General features: G+C 43.3%; 3 protein-coding genes across 8 annotated transcripts; 2 read left to right on the top strand and 1 right to left on the bottom strand.

Moving 5' to 3' along the window:
- The first annotated feature begins 27 nt into the window (after positions 1-27).
- LOC135483462 (trichoplein keratin filament-binding protein-like) lies at positions 28-5,975 on the top strand. Its single transcript, XM_064764412.1, has 12 exons — positions 28-166; positions 789-1,008; positions 1,240-1,507; positions 1,862-1,930; positions 2,097-2,270; positions 2,404-2,516; positions 2,807-2,873; positions 3,070-3,242; positions 3,717-3,798; positions 4,121-4,306; positions 4,597-4,740; positions 5,084-5,975. Exons 2-12 carry the CDS (start codon positions 818-820, stop codon positions 5,120-5,122), a joined length of 1,506 nt encoding a protein of 501 aa, XP_064620482.1. The 5' UTR covers positions 28-166; positions 789-817; the 3' UTR covers positions 5,123-5,975.
- A 1,018-nt stretch (positions 5,976-6,993) lies between these two features.
- Positions 6,994-9,917, bottom strand: LOC135483463 (ran-specific GTPase-activating protein-like). Its single transcript, XM_064764413.1, has 6 exons — positions 9,724-9,917; positions 9,124-9,245; positions 8,651-8,802; positions 8,306-8,434; positions 7,873-7,941; positions 6,994-7,673 (listed from the first exon to the last, which is right to left on the bottom strand). The coding sequence occupies exons 1-6, from the start codon at positions 9,748-9,750 to the stop codon at positions 7,462-7,464; spliced, it is 711 nt and encodes a 236-aa protein (XP_064620483.1). The 5' UTR covers positions 9,751-9,917; the 3' UTR covers positions 6,994-7,461.
- A 2,119-nt stretch (positions 9,918-12,036) lies between these two features.
- Positions 12,037-20,225, top strand: LOC135483465 (tRNA (uracil-5-)-methyltransferase homolog A-like). 6 transcript variants are annotated; one of them, XM_064764414.1, is made up of 11 exons: positions 12,037-12,166; positions 14,310-14,433; positions 14,821-14,886; positions 15,677-16,823; positions 17,220-17,323; positions 17,501-17,552; positions 17,779-17,839; positions 18,204-18,401; positions 18,683-18,799; positions 19,292-19,388; positions 19,617-20,225. In XM_064764414.1, the coding sequence occupies exons 4-11, from the start codon at positions 15,702-15,704 to the stop codon at positions 19,951-19,953; spliced, it is 2,088 nt and encodes a 695-aa protein (XP_064620484.1). In that variant the 5' UTR covers positions 12,037-12,166; positions 14,310-14,433; positions 14,821-14,886; positions 15,677-15,701; the 3' UTR covers positions 19,954-20,225. The 6 variants fall into 6 exon arrangements, with proteins under 6 accessions (XP_064620484.1, XP_064620485.1, XP_064620486.1 ...); XM_064764415.1 differs by lacking the exon at positions 14,310-14,433; XM_064764416.1 differs by lacking the exons at positions 12,037-12,166; positions 14,310-14,433; positions 14,821-14,886 and adding an exon at positions 14,963-15,077.
- The last annotated feature ends 1,115 nt before the right edge of the window (positions 20,226-21,340 follow it).

Genomic DNA, 21,340 nt, shown 5'->3' on the forward strand with positions numbered 1-21,340 from the left:
TGGAATAGCCAAAACGAATAACGGGCACTCAGCCCGCGCTGGTACATGAATACTCATTTCGCGTTAGGGAATTCCTATACGTTCTGTTCATATCAACAATCCCATCAACAACTTCTTGCATTTCATGAATTTTTAGTGATCAGGATTCAGGCTATACCCTAAATCTGTGAGTTAACCCTCATCTGAATCAAGGCTCTGAATGGTTACTCTCTGTCCTCTCTGTCACTGCCCCTCGCATCCCCAACAATAACATGCAGTGCAGTCAACAAGCTAGCAATGAGCCAAAAACTGAAAAAGGGCAAAAACTTGAAAAAACAAAAAGACGGGGCTCAAACATAAAACAGATCAAGTATTACAAGGCACGTTTCTTGGACATACTGTCCGCCGCGCTGACAGAGAGGATTGTCCTGATGATCATGATGATGTCCCATTCATTTTTGGGGATTTTAAAAGTGTTTGTTGATAGCGACTAGGGCCTTCTTATAAAAGCCTAGTATAGTTAGTATTTTATAAACTAAAGCGTGCCCGTCTGAAGGCATCGACGTTGCATTCAGCATTGCCATGCTGTGCGTATAATCGTTATTCACACCATGATGACGATATTTCCAATGAAATATTTTTGGTGATAAAACTATAAGTAGGCCTAGTAGTAGGCCTACTTAGTTACAAAGTCCTGACAGATGAATGATACAGATAATCAACTCGATTCTAATGGGTATGACGTCGTCCATGATCATCCTTACCTTAAAAACAGTTCAAGCAATTAATTTTCTTCTTATCTGAATTAGTAAAGTGCTGTAAGTTGCAAAGCTTTGCTATGGCTTTGCCTCACATGCCAACAACCTACACAACCAGAAAGAATCCCCATGAAGCCATTATCATCCGTCGGAGGAATCAGGATGAAATGTTTCGTGACAGTTGGTCAAAAACTGTCAGTTATTTTCATGATCAAGACATAAAGGCATCAAAAGAGAACTTCTGGACCTCGAATAAATCATTTAAGGACAGGTAAGGTGAAAGTAATAAGCATAGTTTTTATCATGTAAGTTCTGAAGCAAAAATTAAGAACGCATTTGAAAGTGAAAGTCCATGCATGCTCAGGCATTAGCAGATTATCATGCAAGTTGATAATTGACAATATTATAGATGTCTTGATATGATCAACACTCTGGGCCATCTCCTCAACCTTCATGCTGTTGGTGGACATAGTTTCAATCTCCTCAATCAATATTCTTACAGCATGGATGCATTTGGCCAACAGCAAGAACGAGAAATCCGGGCTCTGCAATTACAAAGACGCCGCACAAAGTTAGCGGAGATGCTTCAAAAAGAGAGAGATCAACTGGAGGCTGAAATGCACGGCGTTTCAAAACATAATTATATCCGTTTGAAAGATATGAAGGAGAGGACTGAGGAGTTGAAGAGTGCGAGGGAGGAGAAACGTCAGGCTCTCGCTGAGGAGCTTGCTTATGAACACTTCAAGCAAAATAATCCAGATCTGAGGAGAGTGAGTAGTGACTGGAGTTGTGTCCATACAAACCTTTTTGATGTAGCTCTTATTTCTATACTACTTGTTGTTCAAGTTATAAGAGAGCTCCCTCTGATGAATCTCTTCACAGATCTTTCACCCATGCCCAACTTCACTACGACCATGAATCTAGCAAAAAAGCTGATATAGCAGCATAGGAAACTCCAGCGTGCAAAGTTTATCCACGGCTCATGAGCCTGAACTACAGTGACATCATTGTATGATGTGGCTTACGTCATTGACAACACGCCATGGCCTGCTGTCCATTTAATGAGGCTTGGCATAAATTGTAGTTGATCGTTCCTAAAAAGGTTATCGTTTTGACATTTCCAGATCGAATCGGACTTGCTCAAGGAACATGTCATTGATAAATGGGCTGTACAGAAGGAAGAGAAGGAGGCTGTAAGTTTGAGCACCGATCTGGTTGTGGACATTTATATTCCTGTTCAGACTTAAATAATTGTTTTGACATGTTGATACTGTCAATTTAGATAATTGGAAAATACATGTAGTAGAGAGTTGTGGTAAAGAGTGTCGACAGGTCATGTCAATAATCGTATAATTACAGGTTCTGGCTAATGCCCGGGATGCTGAACAGAGGTTCTTGAACGAGTATGAGAGGAACAGGGTGGAAGCAATGGAACGCATGAAGAAGAAGGAAGAAGAGAGGTTGGCTGAGAAGAAGGCACTGCAGGCTGTACTCAAGGACCAGATGAACGAACTCAAGGAGAGGGATAAGGAGGTAGGAGAATGATGTGGTCAATATTGCATGGAGATTCATTACCTACAGTTAACAACATGAATTTGTATTGGTCAAGTGATACATTTGTGGTTTGATGAAACCTTCTGATAATTGCTTTCCATCTATCTTGTAGTCGTCTGCCTTGAATAAAGAAGAAGATCGTTTGTTGAAGGAACGACTTGAGCTTGATAGAATGGAAGAGGAAAGGAAGAAAGTCGACCAGGCCAGAAAGAGACAGGAATTTGGGTAGGACTTCCATGTAGAATTAGAAAATAACGTCTGCTGAGGGAAGTGCTGTTCATAGCTGCTGACTCTTCTTACTGATGTCATCTACAAGAATGCAGTTTTCTTCCAAGCCTGGTCAAAGTATTCATTTCAGGACATCAAATTAACCACTGATGCTGTATAGCAAAAAGCCTTGAGTGTGGAAGGCTCAGCTGTTCAGCCAGGAGTTTGAACATGTATTCTGTATCAGGCTAATTCAGGTCAGAAGGATTCGAGAGGAGGCTTCACTTGCATTATTGATATCATTTCAGAAAAGTGTTACTCAGGCAGCACACAGCCCAACTAAGAAGGAAATCAAAGAAAATTCAGGAAGAATTGGTAAGCAATGTTCTGATATGTGTTGCTTTTTCATTTTCCACAATTGTTGTCATCTTAAGATCGGACATGATGTCTTCCTTGGTGGAACCAAAGGGTAGAAATAGGTGGCAGGGGTTAAGACATGATCACTAACATATTTTTCTGCCAAAGGTAACGAGTATATAGTCTTTTCTCTCTCATTGCTTGTGTTGTTTAGGAAGATGATCTGAAACTGCTTGCTGCGCTGGCTAAGAAGGAGGAGGAGCAGAAGGTAATACTGACGAGCAGACGTGAGAAGGCACATGCAGACGCCAAATGGATGAAGCGGGTAGTAGAGGACCAGCTCAAGTTAGAAAAAGCCAGAGAGGCAGAACTCGATATGTTATTCCAGTAAGAATCTTTCAAACCCATCTATTGGTTGAGTTTGGTCACATGGTCCTAGTTAAACAGGCTGTCAAGTTGAGAGTTTCTGGTGTTCTGATCTGCTGTCCTCTGGTGCAGAGTTTTTTGGTTGAGTGCGCAGTGGTATTCTTGCAGCGGACCTTGGTGACTGGTATTGTGTCTGTCCAAGCTGCAGCGGACCTTGGTGACTGGCATTGTGTCTGTCCAAGCTGCAGCGGACCTTGGTGACTGGTATTGTGGCTGTCCAAGCTCCAAGTGATGAAGACCGATACCGGATGTTTTAACGGCACTGGCGATGCGCTTTTCAATGCGACTATTGTTCAAGAGACATCAGAAGCATTGGGGATGATTTTCATGGGCTTGCTATAGTCAGTGCATGGATGAAGAATGGATGTCGATTGGACCAGATCACAAAAATGCCCCTTGTGTTTTCTTATGGACTCTTAATCTTGTTTGTTCCAGGGAGGAAGCAGCACGGTTATGGGAGAAAAGGGAAGCTGAGTGGGACAAGGAGCGGCAAGCCAGGGAAAGACTCATGCATGAGGTAGTTTATTACTTCAAGAGTAGATATCTTGGAGGGTTCCTGTTTTAAACCATTGCCTTGTAGCCAAGTTTCCTGCAGAAGGATCTGTGCGTGATAACCACGGTCATCAGCTACTCCTTTTTTTAGCGGTGTGCAGATTGGTGCAAAAAGCACAGACTCCTTCAAGTGGTTTCAATCAGTGGTTCTAGAGATATCTTGAGTGTGCCACTGGCATTGGGAGTGTAGAAGAAAGCAAGCAATAGGTAGAACTTGTAATGACTCGATATAGTATAATTTGGACTTCTACGTAGGAGCATGTTATATATTGTTTTCCATTTTGCAGGTGTTTGAAGGTCGCCAGGAGCAGCTTGATCTCCAGATGGATGAGGTTAGGAAAGAGCAGGAGGAGTCATTAATGAGGCGTGAAGAGCTACTGAGGGAGATCGAGGTGGCCAATCAGCTCACTCAACGGGATATTGAGAAGAAGGAGGAAGAGAAGGCTGGAAGGAAGAAAGAGCTAGAGGCACAGGTAAACACAATGCTAATCAGGAATTCTGGCATTTGCCCTTTGGAGGCCAAGTTTCCACAGAAATACCACCCCATGAAGCCTGAGCACTTTGGGCAGCCTTGATATTAGGAAAGAGGCTGTCTTTTAGTGCCTGGAGAGAAAGCCAGCAAACATGTACTCTGTCACATAAGACCTGGCTGATAGCAAACGTGGCTTACCACAGCTCCACGGCTCCACCCCACATGCCTCAACCTCTGGGCAAGTTTTTCTTGACCGACACACATTAAAGACTCTGACTGTACTACTTGCAGATTACCTCACGACGGACGGAAGCCATGACTGCTCGAGAACGCTTAGCCAAGGAATTGGAGGAGGAGAAGATAGCTGAGGATGTTTATGAAGAGATGTTGAGAAGAGAAGCAGAGAAGATGAAAATCGATGGATTCCAACCCAAGGTAGGTGTCTCTTCAACAAACACGGATAGATCTTTTCAGAAAACACTGCATCTTAAAGTGATGACATGCGTCCGGTGTGATCCAACTTGATATTCTTCTTTAACTGAGCGCTTTAGACTGAAATAGGATGGGAATCTGACACTTTCCTGCTGTCCACATATTTGGCACTATTGATCTGATCCATTATAGGTATTACAGCTTAGAGATGGACTTCTTGTCAACCTGAAGCATAAGGGTTGCCATGTGTGGTTCAGTTTCTGGTTGGGCTGCATATGGATGGTCAACCATAAGATATTCTGTACTGCTCCATCAAGCTTAATCAATGTCCTGTTCTTCTTTCCAGGACCATAGTAGAAAACCACCTCGGAGTGCTTGGATGTGATCGATGAATAAGGATTAGGATTTTAACTAACAACTTGCCGTCCACAAAGTTGCTTTTAGGACATTCCACCAATTTCTGCTGGGAAATATTGAGTCATATCAATAGCATGATAAGGAGTGATCATGCATGATAAGGACTGATCATGCTTTCTGAGTGGAAGTTCATCGACTGCTTTATCCTCTCGGTATTTGGCTCCAAAATGATTGCTTCACTTTGTTGGGAGCCCTTATTTTCCTAAATGATGTATTTTATTCTTCACTTTGCTGATGTTTTTCTTTATCCAGTAACAATATATGTTGCTCTGAATATTCTGAGTGGACTCGAGTTCTCTCAAACATAACAAGCTTCCTCTCTATGGCAATATTGTGAACCTGAGATTTTACATTTTTTAGTTTCTGTCCATTTTCCGACGCATTGTTTTGGCTGGCCGTGACCGTGCTTGGAGATTGTCAGTGAGTGAAGTTTGCTGATTACGATGTTTTAAAGTGACAGGTTTTGAAAAAATGTCATGTAGTTGTAAAATATATCATTTGTCACGACCACTCTGTATACGTACATGTATTTGATAACTGTTGGTTACGTCAGGGACATGCAGGATGTCTCAAATGGTACATCTGTTCTGCATGCAGTGCACATTGCTGTTTATGTGTGGAGCATGCAGGCATGCACCGACTGCATAATATGCCAAGTACTACATGCCAGTGTATCCAACTCAAATCAGAAAGTTAGCCTTTGTACTGTGTATGACTCACAAGAGAACCCTGTCTATTGTATATGACGAGTACCACATCAGCCTCATTTCATGTAGACATGTGTTACACCAATTGATTTTACATGTACAATAAATTCACTATAAAAACTGATTGTTTATTGTCAGTGATCTGTTCCAGTCCTTCTGAAATAGCATGCAGCGCGTTCATTCTCATTATGGAAGTATTAGCAGGCAGGAGTATTCCAATTCCAGGGATAGGTGGGGGGACAGAAGTCGTGTCGAGTCTGAAAAAAGGCAGTGATGGGCAGAATGACGTCATTGAAGTCAAGTTGTGACATCCCTCTTTATATTGTCAAATTGACAGTACAGTTCTAGTATAACCACACAGGAGACAGGTTGTGACTTCCCTTTCATACATGTACGCTCGAGAGGCAGTGTCTTGCAGTACAGCACACATTACTGAAGGTGACCTTGATCTCCTTTGTATTGACCAACAGGCTGTGACTGCCAGGAAAGCTTTAGTATGGCATCACTGAAGACTGGTTGTGACAACCCCTTCATATTGTCAGACAGGCTGTGATAGGCAGTGTAGGACACCAGTGGCAACTGGTTGTGACAACCCCTTCATATTGTCAGACAGGCTGTGATAGGCAGTGCAGGACACATGTGAAGACTGGTTGTGACAACCCCTTCATATTGTCAGACAGGCTGTGATAGGCAGTGTAGGACACCAGTGAAGACTGGTTGTGACAACCCCTCCATATTGTCAGACAGGCTGTGACAGGCAGTGTAGTACTAGGACACCAGTGAAGACTGGTTGTGACAACCCCTTCATATTGTCAGACAGGCTGTGATAGGCAGTGCAGGACACATGTGAAGACTGGTTGTGACAACCCCTTCATATTGTCAGACATGCTGTGATAGGCAGTGTAGGACACCAGTGAAGACTGGTTGTGACAACCCCTTCGTATTGTCAGACAGGCTGCGATAGGCAGTGTAGGACACCAGTGAAGACTGGTTGTGACAACCCCTTCGTATTGTCAGACAGGCTGCGATAGGCAGTGCAGGACACATGTGAAGACTGGTTGTGACATCCCCTTCGCATTGTCAAATAGAAATCATGAAATTTCAGTGATCTTGAAGGAAACAAACAAAAACATTATCACAGTATAAAATCTTTTTTATTTCTTTCAATGTGGATTTCAGTAGAATTCAGGTTTTGCCTATTTCATGATATCTTGATACACAACAGAGGTTCACTGTACATAGCTCTCAGACAAGATTGGCTATATTCACAAGTGACTTCAAAATGCATCAAAATGCAATTCTGGTCTGGGGAACAATAGGGTTGTCTCTATTATGATAGAATCACAATGAGGTGACTACCTACATGTAAGACTATTGATATGAAGCAGCACAGTTCTGATTGGGCAGAAAGAAACGACAGAAAAGTCTTGTTATTTCATTTGCACCCCTCGTGCATAACTCCTACGTGATCAGCAAGGGAACAGTCACATTCAAGTGTCTATTCACCTGGAGTCCTTCTGCACCACACTTGAAAAGTAACGTCAAGTTGAATGACGGAAGTAGCACTAAAATAACATTCAGCAGGCTCTTGAGTTCCATCTTAAGTATCAGTTGTTTGTTCTGTAGCTTCTGTTTTTGAGTCAGATTTGTCCTGATCAGACTCAGACTGGTCTTTCTTAACAGTCATTTCCCCTAATTGTTCAGCGACTGAGTCAACGTCAGGCTTCTCCTGAGACTCACTTTCCTCCTTCGCTGCTTCGTCATTCTTTTCATTGCCTCCATCTGCCACAGCTTCTCCACCACCATCAGGACCTGAGAATACCAAAACCATCAGAATCAGTACTGGAGAATCTGTTGACCAGTCCCCGTACTCAGGTGAAACCCACACTATCCCCCAATTGGAAATGAAACTCTCCCCTTCAAACACACATCTACTTAATGATATAGCTGTCACCTCTTGTTAATTTGCTAGTGTACCGAGTCAACGTCCAACATAAAATCAAAGTCTTACCTTCCTTTTCACAAGTATCTTTTACTTCACCTTGTGCACTTTCAAATGCGGCTTTGAACTTCTGTGCATCTGCAATGACAACATTGGTGGCATCAATATGAAAGTAATGCAGTTTGAAACCAATTGTCGCTAATATCAACGCCAACTAAACAAAATCTGATGTGTCCAATTTGGGAATGGAATTTATCTTCAGATGAGATAACCAACCGGCTGTCATCATAAAGCACTATCTTCTGCTTTAGTGATTGTGCCAAAAATGCCATTTCCCAACAAAATTCTTAAAAATATTGTTGAAATCAAAGCATTGCAGTTCCAGTCCCATTTCTTTCCAATACCAGTTTGTATGATTGTTTTCAGGCTAGAATCCCGACCAGAACGACATTGTCTCTTGATGACAAGATGAGTTGATTCTCTTTCAATCTTTGTTACTTACTATCAGCATTTCCAAAACGAATGGCTAAGTGTTCCTTTTTGGCCTCTAAATCAGCGAAGTCCGCTGGAGTACTCCAAACCCAGGCTCTGTTACTGCCAGCACTAGGAAGAAGTTCCATGTGTGGGGTGACTGCAGAGAAGAACACTCACATCATTACTGAGATAAAGCATATTGCTGAGGTTTCAACATGATAACCTTTGAGCTACATTTTGATTTTTCAGTCCGCAACTTCAGAAAGTTATATCCTAAAAGACAGCATGGCCACTAGGTGCCATTTGTGACCCGCCATGGAGAGAGGCACTTCCGTGTGGGTAAGGCGAGATTTGGCAAGCAAAGTGAACTTACTATAGTGATTGGCACACATCTTTAACGTTTTATCCCTTCGCATCAATATACGGATCAAATTATTCTGTTTATGTTTTAAAATTTTGACATCACCAGTGCCGCGTTCCTTCCACTCAGAATCAGTCGCATCAAATCTGAATAACTTGGCCCTCCTAAAACAGTAAAAAAACAAGATTCATAGTCTCAATCAGAAAAAGCATGGGTACCAATTCATAGGCAGGGTATAACTAAATGCTGGAGGTGAAACTACCTTGTTTGATAACGTATTATATTACTACTTGATAACGTGTACTTCAACTATCCAGACAACAATTGTCAGTCCTGGCCAGACTTTCTTCATCAACACAGAGGAAAACATGGCTTTTCAAAAGGATGCAGTGTCTGTGTACCAATACAGGCAATAGATAACATTCATACACGTAGGTAAGTTGGCCATTACAATGTGCAATGTCCTACATGACAGGACAACATACAATTTGATGAGTTCCTCTTCATCTTCTTCCAGTGTTTTGGTCTCAATTGGTGGAGGCAGTAGCTTCACCACGGGCTCAAAGTGGATGTTCACCCCATCTTCTTCACGACTGTCGTCCAAACACTAAAAAACAATCAAAAAGTTTGAGATGAGATTACTGATTAGGCCTAGCCTATCAGTATAAGTATCATTGGCCTACCTTATGAAGAAGACAACATCGTATGCATACCAGGTGTTACTGTTCCTTCATTGTAATTGTCGAGCGCCCAAACATAAAATAAGGTCAAGGATTATAGGCCTAATGCCCCTGGGGGACTTCACTTGGCCTTCGTCGTTGGCATGCCATCGCCATGCCATCAGACATTAAGTTCGTTGTGTTTTTTTACATAAATATGACAGCATATTGGAATAAAATGAGAGATGACACATGAAGGACCTCAGACCAAAGGCACCCAACCAAAGCACTATAATAAATATCATGCATGTACTGTCATGTACATTGCATGTATTGTCAATGGGTGCCCATGCATGCGTGCACTCATGCAGAGGATGTAGCCTAGCGCGATTGCGTTAATTTTTGAAAACCGATCCGAAAAATCACCTTCGTAGTTTGATCTTCATCAGTCATAGTTGTGTTTAACTGTGCGATCAAGCAGGCAGTCAGCTAGTTTATGTTGATAAGTATTTATCGTTTGATTGAAAGCTTTGAGAGCAAAAGTAATAGAACAATCACGCAAATCCGCCGCCACTTTTCAGGTTGTACATCGTTTTCAAGTGCGTATCTTTGATCGTTCAGTTCCCGTTCTGGACGAATGGTGCAAGCATCACGTGACTCACAGGCGGAGTAGGTACATGGCGGTGAATTTGAAAACAGGAGGAGTGGGGTAAAGTTGTGCAAGTAACGGGTACGTTCCCGGAGTAAATTCAGTGCCACCCTAATCGCATCTACAGGCTTCTCGAATATTAGAGGGACGCTAAAAAGGTTCAACTTACTCGTGCTTCTCCAATACATTTTCTGAATTCTCTTCCTTTTAATCCTTGGTGTCCGCGCCGCCTGACTCAATCGGCGATACTTTACACTAGTCCAGCTGCTAAGCTCCCAAAAAGGCAAGAATTGTGCATTTTAATGGGGAAAGCATGAAATTTGGCAGGGTGGTAGAACGACCACTAGGGGTCATTTATCGATTAAGACCCTAATTTTTACGCCCCCTGGCGGTCGCCATCTTGAAATCCAATATGGCCGCCATTTTTGGCCCGTTTCCTGCAATGCTCTCGGAATCTATTGCACGTACGGGTATAATTTTGACGGGTAACCCTAGGTTTTCAGGTATAACGAATTCAACGGAACCAATGAAAATCATGCCGTCGAAGCTGGTGCTTTAATTAACCGTCTTTACCCCAGCCCACCTATAGATTGTACCAATATTACTATAAAGAACGATTGCGAATACAATAAAAGGAACGTGGCGATATGTAAAGGTGAAAGACTGTTTGTGATCTTTTTGTGTTTGATCGGCCGGCCGACAGGAGAAACATCGTTAGGTCCAGTTGTCACAACTATTACGATTTGAAAGAAGATGACGATAGATTGTAAACAGGCCTTGCATGTAATGACAATGAGATCAAACTTAATGGGTGACCAAACATTTGCCGTTTCACGTCTTAAAGACCCTGAACTATTTTGCCTATAAATCGTATACTATATTTGCATTAAATCATATGATATACATGTATTTGTCAAATAATATATTTGCAATTGGTGAGCTGTAGAGCTATATTCCACTGCCTACGTTTGTATATACAACGTAGTTTAATAGTAGATTTGTTAGAAGGGTAGCAAGAACTACTGCTGACTTCATCACTGTGTTGTCAGTTGCTGTACATAATATTAAAGGAGTAAGCGGATTATCCCTTCAATTTATTTGTTCTTCTCCTGTTTCATGAGTAGAATTTGGTGATGAAACTATGACTGTGTTGTGGAAGGTGGTGACATGGCAGCTGACAGTATGGAACGCTGTTGATTAGCCACCTATACTCCTTTGAGCGGGCGGTTCTGAGCTGCATCAGACAATCTCAACTATTTCCACTTACGCCATCTACAACTACATTTGTATAGAGGCTGTCAGTCACTTTGACCTTGACTGTGCATGCTGTAAATACATATCATGTAGTTTCTTTAATGAAATAAACATCCAAGAGCTGAATTCCGAGTTGGTTGTTTCTGGTATGCAACAGACACTTCTTGCGGTGACGGTGTAGAAGTTTAAAATGTCCCTGGATAGAATGTCCGGGGAGCGAAGGATTCTCTTAGCTTTGGCGGGAATGGCCTCCACAGATAGAACCATCATAATCTGTCAGAATACAATAGGACTGGGCACGTTTTCCATGAGTACGGTTTCCTCCTCTACACCGTACGGCCTTGGCCGAAATGGTAAATACGCAATGTACGTCATTGTCAGTTCAAGTCAGTGTGTGTGATTTTGACAATATGCAGGTTTCGGCAGCTATACGACTGACGAAATACGAAGTGCAAGGATCTATGGAATAATCTAGTCCTAAGCTAATTCATTAATGCGACACTCGTAAATCATCTTTTGTCCGATGTTGTAGGAGTAATCGGCTAAATTTTTGAAAATCGCCAATGAAATGCATTTACAAACTTTGCCCTTCGCAGCTCTTCGTAAGGCTTGCGAAACCTGCCTTGTACATGTATATATTTCTATGGCCATATAGCTCCGTTCATGTGCATGTTATGCAATAGCCCAGACCCACCTTAGACAATACCATCCAATTGGTCTAATGACATAACAATACAAGTTGGTGCTAAGCCGCCGGCCTGTCTTTCGCGGGGTGAGGAATAGTGCACGGATGGTGTGACGTCAAATGTATTGTCTTCGGTCATGATCGGTCTCGGTTGATTTGAACGCAAGTCAGTTGGTGTGTGAGTGAACTGCGCAGAACATCGCTGGAAAACTTTTTCCGATTTCAAAGGTAAAATTCCCTTCAACATTTCGGAAATCAAGTTAAAAGAGCTGCAGCAGAAGGTAGGGCCCAGTATCTATGATTGATAATTGTTTGAATTGGTTTCAACAGGTTTTTATTGCTGTAAAAGTAATGCAGTCGAGCCGAGAATGAACTCCGGAGTGAGAAATTTCAGTCGCAAATTCACGGTAAAGCAGGACTTATGTGCATGACTGGAAGGCTTTTGACCTCCAAACCTTGTCATATGATTTTTCAAAAAATGCTTTAAATTTAAACAATCATTCACGTGGCTCCACTATCCCGACTGTGGTGTAGCACCCGACTGTAACTGGCATGAATAGGGAATACGCTGGTTATGGATGTCAGATCGTGGTTCCTTGACAATTGCAAACAATTTCACTGGACGTAACCCACGCGGCGACACCAAGGACCGCTGGCTGATCTATTGATATGTTCGCAGAAGGGTGTCAAAGTCGGGGAGACGAAGAGCCACTCGTCTCTTGTAGGGGGTTCATTGAAAGTGTTTGCATTTGTTAGCCTATAAACACAAGATTTTAATCCTTCAGTCCCGTGTTTGGCGGAGAAACTAATCTTACAGAAGGCCCAGTCATATTTCGTCATTGACGGTATCTCTGGGAGGCCCTGTGTGCCGTTGATCCAATATTCATTGAGGCTGTTGGAGAGACTTCTTGTCTGAGCAGTACCATTCCGCCCCCTCTAAGGCATACAATGGTAACTTATAAACTCAAGATTTTAATCCCTGTCATACACAATTCCCAACCTACTCGTCAGCCAGCTGACAGATTCCCTGGGTCGAACGTGTTACTGTGATGTTTTCGAAGAGATACTTGTGGCTGTTGGAGAGACTTCTTGTCTAAACAGTACCATTCTGCCCTCTCTAAGGCATACAGTGGTAACTTATCAATCAACTGCGAAATGATCGCAGATTGAATACAGTGAGTTAATCATTCAAACAATATCAAATGTAACCATGATGATACTTTTTACTGGGTGACCCATGCCTGTTGGATGTTTGATCCAACATACTTTGAGGCGGTTGGCGATCATTCTAGTCTATTGTTTGCAAGCATAGCGCCTCTTGTGATTTAAAGGTAAGGAGGCATGACCAAAAGTGGTCAGCATGTTATTGCCAGGCAAGTAGATTCGGTAATTCTATTCAAACTTGGATTGTAATTGGTGTCGTATCAAAGGGAAGCTTTCACTGTGGTCAAAGCACTGAGAGTCTCCCTCCAAGGTAAGTTTAGGAAGGCAGGACTTATGTGCATGACTGGAAGGCTTTTGAGCTCCAAACCTTGTCATATGATTTTTCAAAAATGCTTTAAATTTAAACAATCATTCACTTGGCTCCACTATCCCGACTGTGGTGTAGCACCCGACTGTAACTGGCATGAATAGGGTATACGCTGGTTATGGATGTCAGATCGTGGTTCCTTGACAATTGCAAACAATTTCACTGGACGTAACCCACGCGGCGACACCAAGGACCGCTGGCTGATCTATTGATATGTTCGCAGAAGGGTGTCAAAGTCGGGGAGACGAAGAGCCACTCGTCTCTTGTAGGGGGTTCATTGAAAGTGTTTGCATTTGTTAGCCTATAAACACAAGATTTTAATCCTTCAGTCCCGTGTTTGGCGGAGAAACTAATCTTACAGAAGGCCCAGTCATATTTCGTCATTGACGGTATCTCTGGGAGGCCCTGTGTGCCGTTGATCCAATATTCATTGAGGCTGTTGGAGAGACTTCTTGTCTGAGCAGTACCATTCCGCCCCCTCTAAGGCATACAATGGTAACTTATAAACACAAGATTTTAATCCCTGTCTCGGGTGTCTTTGAGAGAGCTGATCATACACAATTCCCAACCAACTCGTCACCCAGCTGACAGATTCCCTGGGTCGAACGTGTTACTGTGATGTTTTCGAAGAGATACTTGTGGCTGTTGGAGAGACTTCTTGTCCAAACAGTACCATTCTGCCCTCTCTAAGGCATACAGTGGTAACTAATACATTAACTGCGAAATGAACGCAGGTTGAATACAGTGAGTTAATTATTCGAACAATATCAAATGTAACCATGATGATACTTTTTACTGGGTGACCCATGGAAAGTATGGTATTAAGGAAATCTTGCTTTTTATAAACATGACCCTGAAACCCACCTTAACCTTTATCTGTCTCATAATTTCAGAGGCTTAGCCCAAGGATGAGTCCGATCCACGAGATGTGAGAGGACGAATGTTGTCAGTCTTCAGCAGCAGTGCCCAGCAGTCCAGTGGCAGTGCCCAGCAGTCCTAGGCCAGCAGCTCAAACCGGTAGGAATAGGTAGAATCCGTACATAGAAAACAACTTCTGCTAGAATGAGAAAAAGTCCCCCTGATGCAGTTAATGGTATTTCGCCGTGCAAGCAAAAGAAACAGCTAGCCAAATGAGAAACACGGGTGTCTAGTGATGGTCTGTTCGATAGACTCAGGCTAATAAATGCAATCCGTGTACAATTGGGCCATGTACTGTAGAACAAATTCACATATTAGACTGGGGAGACTGATCGTTGGGGGGGGGGGGGGGGATACCAAATACATGACGATTGAATAATTGTTTCTATTCTCCCAAATCTGCAAGTCTGCTCCCAGTTGCGCTAGAATAAGTTTTGAACTAACACTCCATAACCCTTATATGGATATATTTTCTCTCATCTTCAGAGGGATGGACCGACTCCCTTCCCTTCCTACTTGACAACATCACAACAAGTAGTACACTTGGGCCATGTGAGTATGTAAATTGGCTGTACTGTTGACCAATCAGAAAGCTCGAAATAAATCTTATGACTATCCTGTATGGGAATTGTAAATTCGCTCCCGGGATGCGTTCTCAATCTCCAACAAAAAGGCCAAGGGAGCGAAACGACTGGGTGCGAAAAGGTCAAGGACCGAAACAACCGCAATCGATCGCTGGATTGGTATGTATAAACTTAGAGTAAAGTCTGGTTACTCTAAGGTATAAAGCACGTGCGTTGAAATAGGTTATGATATTTACATCCATCCATCATGAGCCTTTTAAGAGCAGAATCCTGGATCTGGAGCCCCAAAACAATACCCTTGCATTATCCTGATCCACGCTTTCCATTATGATAATCGACAAGCCTACAGGCGGGAGAGGTTCATAACTCTGGTGGCATGCTTTTTGACTGTATTCCCCTTTAGCACCCCCAGGCTCTCACAAAAATAATGGGCACTGTTCTGGATGCATCAATCAAAGTCTTGGTCAAGCTCAAAGACACCGAGCATTGGTTGCCGTCTTTGTCGAACGTTGTGCGAAATTGTGTATAGCCTGCGGTTTATCGCCATACGTCATGACGTTAATTCCCTTTAAAGTGGCGATATAGCGCACAATCTTTTCACGATGTGGCGATACAAATTACAATATTGTGCAACGTCACTTGACATCTCGGAGCACTACTTCTGGCAACTGTAAAAAAAACATCCAACTCGACCACTGATAATGATGCTCATTACTGTTTGTGTCTATTTGTTTAAATTGTTTCATAACTATTTTCAGGGTTTCAGTTTTTAAGTCGTAAGTTATGGAGGCTGTCAATTCAATTACAGCTGGAACCGAGATGGTCCAGGAAAAAGCTCTGTGCCCCGAGGATGATGCTGAGATGATAGAAAAGGAAGCCCTCTCTGACGTTATTGAGGCTGAAGTAAAAACAGATGATGGACCCAGTTCAGTTCATCCTGTGGAATCTGGTGATCAGCCGACTCCAAAAAATGAAGGAAACCCTGATTCGGAGATGAACGAGTATTCTTATCTTGATCGAGAAGGTTTCACGTCCGAGCTCTTTAAAGTAAAGCTGACCAACCTAACAAGGCATGTGAGTTATTCAAGTCTCAAGAAACATGTCTCGGCAATGAAATTGCAACCAAGAAAGATCAAGATCTTCAATAATGATGATGGTGGTGGTGGAGCGTTTGCCTTGGTAACCTTTGCTGATGAGAAGAAACGTGATGAGGCGATTACGGTGTTAGACGGTCATGAGTGGAAGGGACGTACGGTGGCTGCAAAGAAGGCCAAACCTAAACCTGACCCTCTGTGGCGAAAGAGGAAAGGTCAAGCACCTGGTGGTGAGGATGAACCCATTGCGAAGAAGGAGAGGAATTCAGAAGATGATCTGCCTCCAGACATCAGGCTCAAAAATAGTGTTATCCCACTTTGGAACCTCTCCTACGAGGATCAACTGAAGGAAAAGACCAAGTCGATGGAAACATTTATAAAGAAACTTGGACGAAATATGGACAAACTTAATAAGAATCTTTCTAAGTGGGTCGCTCAACAGCGTGCGGCTAATGGGAGTTTGTGTTGTAAGCTAGAGCAGGTTAAACCATCTCCAATTCAAGATGGCTATCGGAATAAATCTGAGTTCACAATTGGAAAGTCCGCTGACGGCAATGAAAGGATTGTTGGCTTCAGATATGGCAAATATCGCGCTGGTACATGCAGTGTAGGAGAGCCTTCACCGTGTCGGAACATCTCCGAGAAGTCACTCGAGCTTACTCAAGCCTTTCAGAGGTTTGTGCAATCACAGAAATGGGATGTTTACAATCCGGCGACTTCTGAAGGTCACTGGAGGATGCTGTTGGTCCGGACAACATGCGTTGGTGACATGTTAGCGTGTGCTGAGTTCCATCCCCAGGGTATGACACAGGTATGTTCTCAATGGCTGTGGGGAAAGGTGTTGACAGTCACTTTCAACATGAGTAAAGACCTAGTTGACTTTTGTGTAGCAGCAACAAACCTACCGGGTTGGTATGACTACTGGTCTACTTGTCAAGAGGGCTGAAACATCAGTGCGGACACCTCTGACGCCCACGTTTGATTCATCAATCAAAGGTCACTCATGCGATGGAGGGCGACTCTCTTTGACGGCATACTTGGTTCTCCTTCGACAAAACAAGAAGTGCTAGTTTGAATCCATTGATTATGATGTGCATTCCTGGCTTTTTACACAATCTGTCTAATGAGACTGCAAAGAGCTCACACAGTGGGCAAACGTGTGGCCTGTTGTCATTGTCACTGTGATTGTATCTATTTGTTGTTTCAGGATGAGCTTGCGACTGTGAAAGAAGACCTGAAGCAGTATTTCACAACTGGACCTGGAGGAACTGCTGGAGTCACTGGAATGTTCTTTCATCTCAGTACTGAAAAGTAAGTGGTCATCATCGCGAAACCTTTCACTAAGATGTTACCTTATCATGTTCAGTGTACATTAAGATCAGGAAGACACCCTATTTTAGCCATCCAGAAACAGCATGATGTTTTCATAATGTTGACATCAACCTTGTGGTAAATGTATTTCACGCTCTTTTCATCTTTTCTTTGCAGAATAACTGGTGCTGGTGGAAAGTTGAAACGAGAACTCTTATTTGGAAAACCAGTAAGTGCATGTATTGTCATTTTATTTCAGTTTCTAGATATCTTGTGGATGGAATTGAAAACATGTGATCCAAAACATCCAGAAACTATCAACTTTTAGAGTAAAGAAGTCTAGCAAACTGCCAAAATTGCAACTTTTATGGGCGGGAAATATCAATACAAGGGACACATTTTTGCTGCATATCGCCTTGACGTTTCATGACGATTAGCTTTCATTTCTTTTATAGCACATACAAGAAAAACTTCTTGAAATGACATTCCAGATCTCACCTGATGCTTTTTTCCAAGGTAAGCCCTTGATGTTGAATAGAGCCCTCAATTATTCAGAGGTAATCACGAGTCATGGTACCCCTTCGATTGGTGAACCCGCTCCCATTACACTCCTATAATGTCATTAATTATGAGCCAAGAGTCTCACGCTGACACTTGGGTTTGAACCAGGGACCTTATGACCTCTAGTCAGAGTCCTGAGCCACTACACGATGTCTCCTCTTGACAGTGTATATGGTAAGGTGGTACAGTAAAACCTCCGTATACAATTATAGTCTCGGGATGTAGTTCATGTACTGCCTGCCATTTTCTATCCTGTTGGGGCTAGAATGTTACCAGGGGTGTAACTGTTCCACTTTGATGACAGTATTGCTTGTTTCAGTGAACACCCAAGGAGCTGAGGTCCTCTATTCAACCATCAACAGCTGGTGCAATATCGATGCAGGTGCTACTGTTCTTGACGTCTGCTGTGGTACGGGGACTATCGGTCTCACCATGGCGAAGCATGTGAAGAAGGTGATTGGGATTGATATCTGCCAGGAGGCCATCAATGATGCTAAAGTGAATGCAGGCCTGAACGGTGAGTTCGACAACTTGTATTGTCTTGTCAACGTTACATGGCATCCTCATTAATCTGCAGATGTCAACTACATGGTGCGATTCTTTATCACCAGAAGTTCATCCAAGTGATGTGTGATAAAGCACATCCACCTCTTATCCTGCTGAAGCTCCCCCTATTTCACAAGGAATTGTTGTGGCCAGAATGGCCCGTATTACATTATTTAAACCAAATTGCTCCAACGAAGTGTTTCATTTTGGTCGCCGGGTAAGCTGGGCTTGATGAGCTGGTTTCTCTCGCAGGTGTGAAGAATGTTGAGTACCACTGTGGAAAGGCTGAAGACGTCCTACCGGAGGTGATTCGGAATCTCTTCACGAGGGACATCATAGCAGTCGTTGATCCACCTAGAGCTGGGCTCCGTAAGTGTGTAAGGCCGAAGTTACATAGACCTCATTCGTTCATTTCCCAGGACTCATTTTCCCCTTTTGCTTTCTTTCCCCTGTGAATGCACGGCCTTGTGGCGTGCATTCACCGAGGAATGAAAGAAAAACCCGGAAAGTGACTCGTGGTAAATGAACAAATGAGGTCTATGTAACTTCGGCCTTATACTCCTTTGAGGACTTTGAAGCAGAGCCACGATGGCAGAGTTTGGAACAAAATGTCCTGACTTTGTGTCTGGTTACACATCTGCATGAATGAGTACTGTAGCCAAGTGTGGTGTGCTAATACGTAACCGGATACAAAATCTACAGAATCTCAAAACATCAATCATTACGTTGATTCAAAGGAGTTTTCAAGTGAATTTTCTATATTGTTCACTTCACCTTCGATGTTGTTGCATTTCTCTTATCATCGGCCCACTGTGTTGTGAATAGGAACAATTCCTTCATTCAGATACGATTATCTTTCAGACCAGCGTGTGATTCAATCTATCAGAAGATATGGTGCCATAGACAGACTTATTTACGTCTCCTGCAACCCACCATCTGCCATGCAAAACTTTGAAGAGTAAGTGTTTTGATGTTGTCTTGAACGAAATCATGTTGGGCTGGAATAGTCCAAAACTGCATTTTCTCACACCCGCAGACTCAGATCACCAAGCGACCATAAGTTACTGCTGTGGTAACTTGGCATACATTATAAGAATGACTTTCATTAAGCCTTGATCAGGTAATTTGCCTCCGTTAGGTCTAGTATTTGTTGAGAAATGACTTGTTCAATATTTGTTCATTCCAGTCTGATGCGGCCAGAGTCGAAGAGGATCAAGGGTAAACCGTTTGTTGCCATACGTGCCATACCGGTTGATCTCTTCCCTCACACGATGCATTGCGAGTTGGTCGTCTTATTCGAACGATACAGTGACAAGCTTTTAACGTCTTCAGTAGAGACACAACCACTTGTAAAGTCTGACCTCTCACAGCAAACTGCTCAGCCAGACTCGACAGTACATGCTGCTCAGTTACAGTCGGACATTACTGAACAGAGTTCCCAGTTAAAATCGGACTCGACACAACAAGGTTCTCTGACGGCGCAAGCGAGCCAGTCACAGTCCGACTCGGCCGGACGTGATTGACAGTTGGAGTGAATGTCTAAATGGAGAAAGTACATAACGAACAATGTCTTTTGTAATCATTGTCTGCTTAAGGAAATGATACCAAATAAAGTAGAGGTATTGACTGCCTCATCTAACACTCCAAGGGTGAAGCTCAAATGTAGGCCAAAACTGAGGCCGCAGTCAAAGAGGCAGCTCCATCGGAATACCTCCAGTTCGGTATCAATTCCTCCTGAAGTCCTACAGTGTTTTATGTATGTTATCTTCAAACACTCATCAGTAAGAGTTCAAGATTAAACTATAAAATATACAATTGGTCTTTACATGTTATGTCTAGAATATGATTGTGTGACTTTGACGATGCAGCTGGCTCGTCATCATGCCTTGTCTTGGGAGGAGCATCAGCCTTGTTCAAGTAGCCCAAGGGCCGAACATGGGCTGAGAGTCAAGGAGTCGCAACCGGAACAAAACTGGCCTGGCTGCTCCACTATCCTGTTGCCAATACATGAAAGATGAGAAAGTCACAACCAGATCAAATTGCGCCTGGCTGCTCTGGCGTGTTGCCCTTGTGGTAGGAATGGCAAGACAATCACAACCTGACCAAATTTTGCCTGGCTACTCCATGGTGAGCGAGTTGAGACAGTCGCTACCTGACCTAAATCGGACCTAACTGCTCCACTATGCTGGCATGGTAAGAGAGACGAGACAGTCATAACCTGGCCTAATCGGACCTCACAGCTCCACCGTGTAGCCATCATGGTGAGCGAGACGAGACAGTCACTACCTGACCTAAATCGGACCTAACTGCTCCACTATGCTGGTAGCATGGTAAGAGAGACGAGACAGTCATAACCTGGCCTAATCGGACCTCACAGCTCCACCGTGTAGCCATCATGGTGAGTGAGATGAGACAGTCACAACCTGGCCTAATCGGACTTGACTGCTCCACCGTGTAGCCATCATGGTGAGAGATGGGACAGTCACAACCTGGCCTGTTCGGACTTGACTGCTCCACTGTGTAGCCATCATGGTGAGAGACGAGACAGTCACAACCTGACCAAATTTGGCCTGGCTACTCCATGGTGAGCGAGTTGAGACAGTCACTACCTGACCTAAATCGGACCTAACTGCTCCACTGTGATGGTGGCATGGTAAGAGAGACGAGACAGTCATAACCTGGCATAATCGGACCTCGCAGCTCGACCAGGTTGACAGCACGGTGAGGGAGAATAGATCATGAGGTAGTCACAACCTGACCAAATTCAGCCTGGCTGCTCCACCACCGTGTTGCCAACAAGGTGAGGGACACGGGAATTCACAACCAGGCTGAAACGGGCTGGGCTGCTCCACGCTAAGGGAGATGAGAGACTCACAGCCAGATCGAATCGGATCTGGCTGCTGCAAAATG

The sequence above is a fragment of the Lineus longissimus genome, chromosome 2 (assembly GCF_910592395.1).
Source record: "Lineus longissimus chromosome 2, tnLinLong1.2, whole genome shotgun sequence".
Lineage (NCBI taxonomy): Eukaryota > Metazoa > Nemertea > Pilidiophora > Heteronemertea > Lineidae > Lineus > Lineus longissimus.

Bases quoted from the DNA above. Each gene is read 5' to 3' on its own strand.
- LOC135483463 (XM_064764413.1), bottom strand. From the start codon at position 9,750: ATGACTGATGAAGATCAAACTACGAAG. The intron at 8,803-9,123 runs GTATGTTGTCCT...TTACTGTTTTAG, and splicing joins GAAGAGGAACTCATCAAATT to GAGGGCCAAGTTATTCAGAT. The intron at 7,674-7,872 runs GTAAGACTTTGA...TGGTATTCTCAG, and splicing joins AGATACTTGTGAAAAGGAAG to GTCCTGATGGTGGTGGAGAA.
- LOC135483465 (XM_064764414.1), top strand. From the start codon at position 15,702: ATGGAGGCTGTCAATTCAATTACAGCTGGAACCGAGATGGTCCAGGAA. The intron at 17,324-17,500 runs GTAAGTGGTCAT...TTTTCTTTGCAG, and splicing joins TTTCATCTCAGTACTGAAAA to AATAACTGGTGCTGGTGGAA. The intron at 18,800-19,291 runs GTAAGTGTGTAA...ATTATCTTTCAG, and splicing joins TCCACCTAGAGCTGGGCTCC to ACCAGCGTGTGATTCAATCT.
- LOC135483462 (XM_064764412.1), top strand. From the start codon at position 818: ATGGCTTTGCCTCACATGCCAACAACCTACACAACCAGAAAGAATCCC. The intron at 3,243-3,716 runs GTAAGAATCTTT...TGTTTGTTCCAG, and splicing joins GAACTCGATATGTTATTCCA to GGAGGAAGCAGCACGGTTAT. The intron at 4,307-4,596 runs GTAAACACAATG...TACTACTTGCAG, and splicing joins AGAAAGAGCTAGAGGCACAG to ATTACCTCACGACGGACGGA.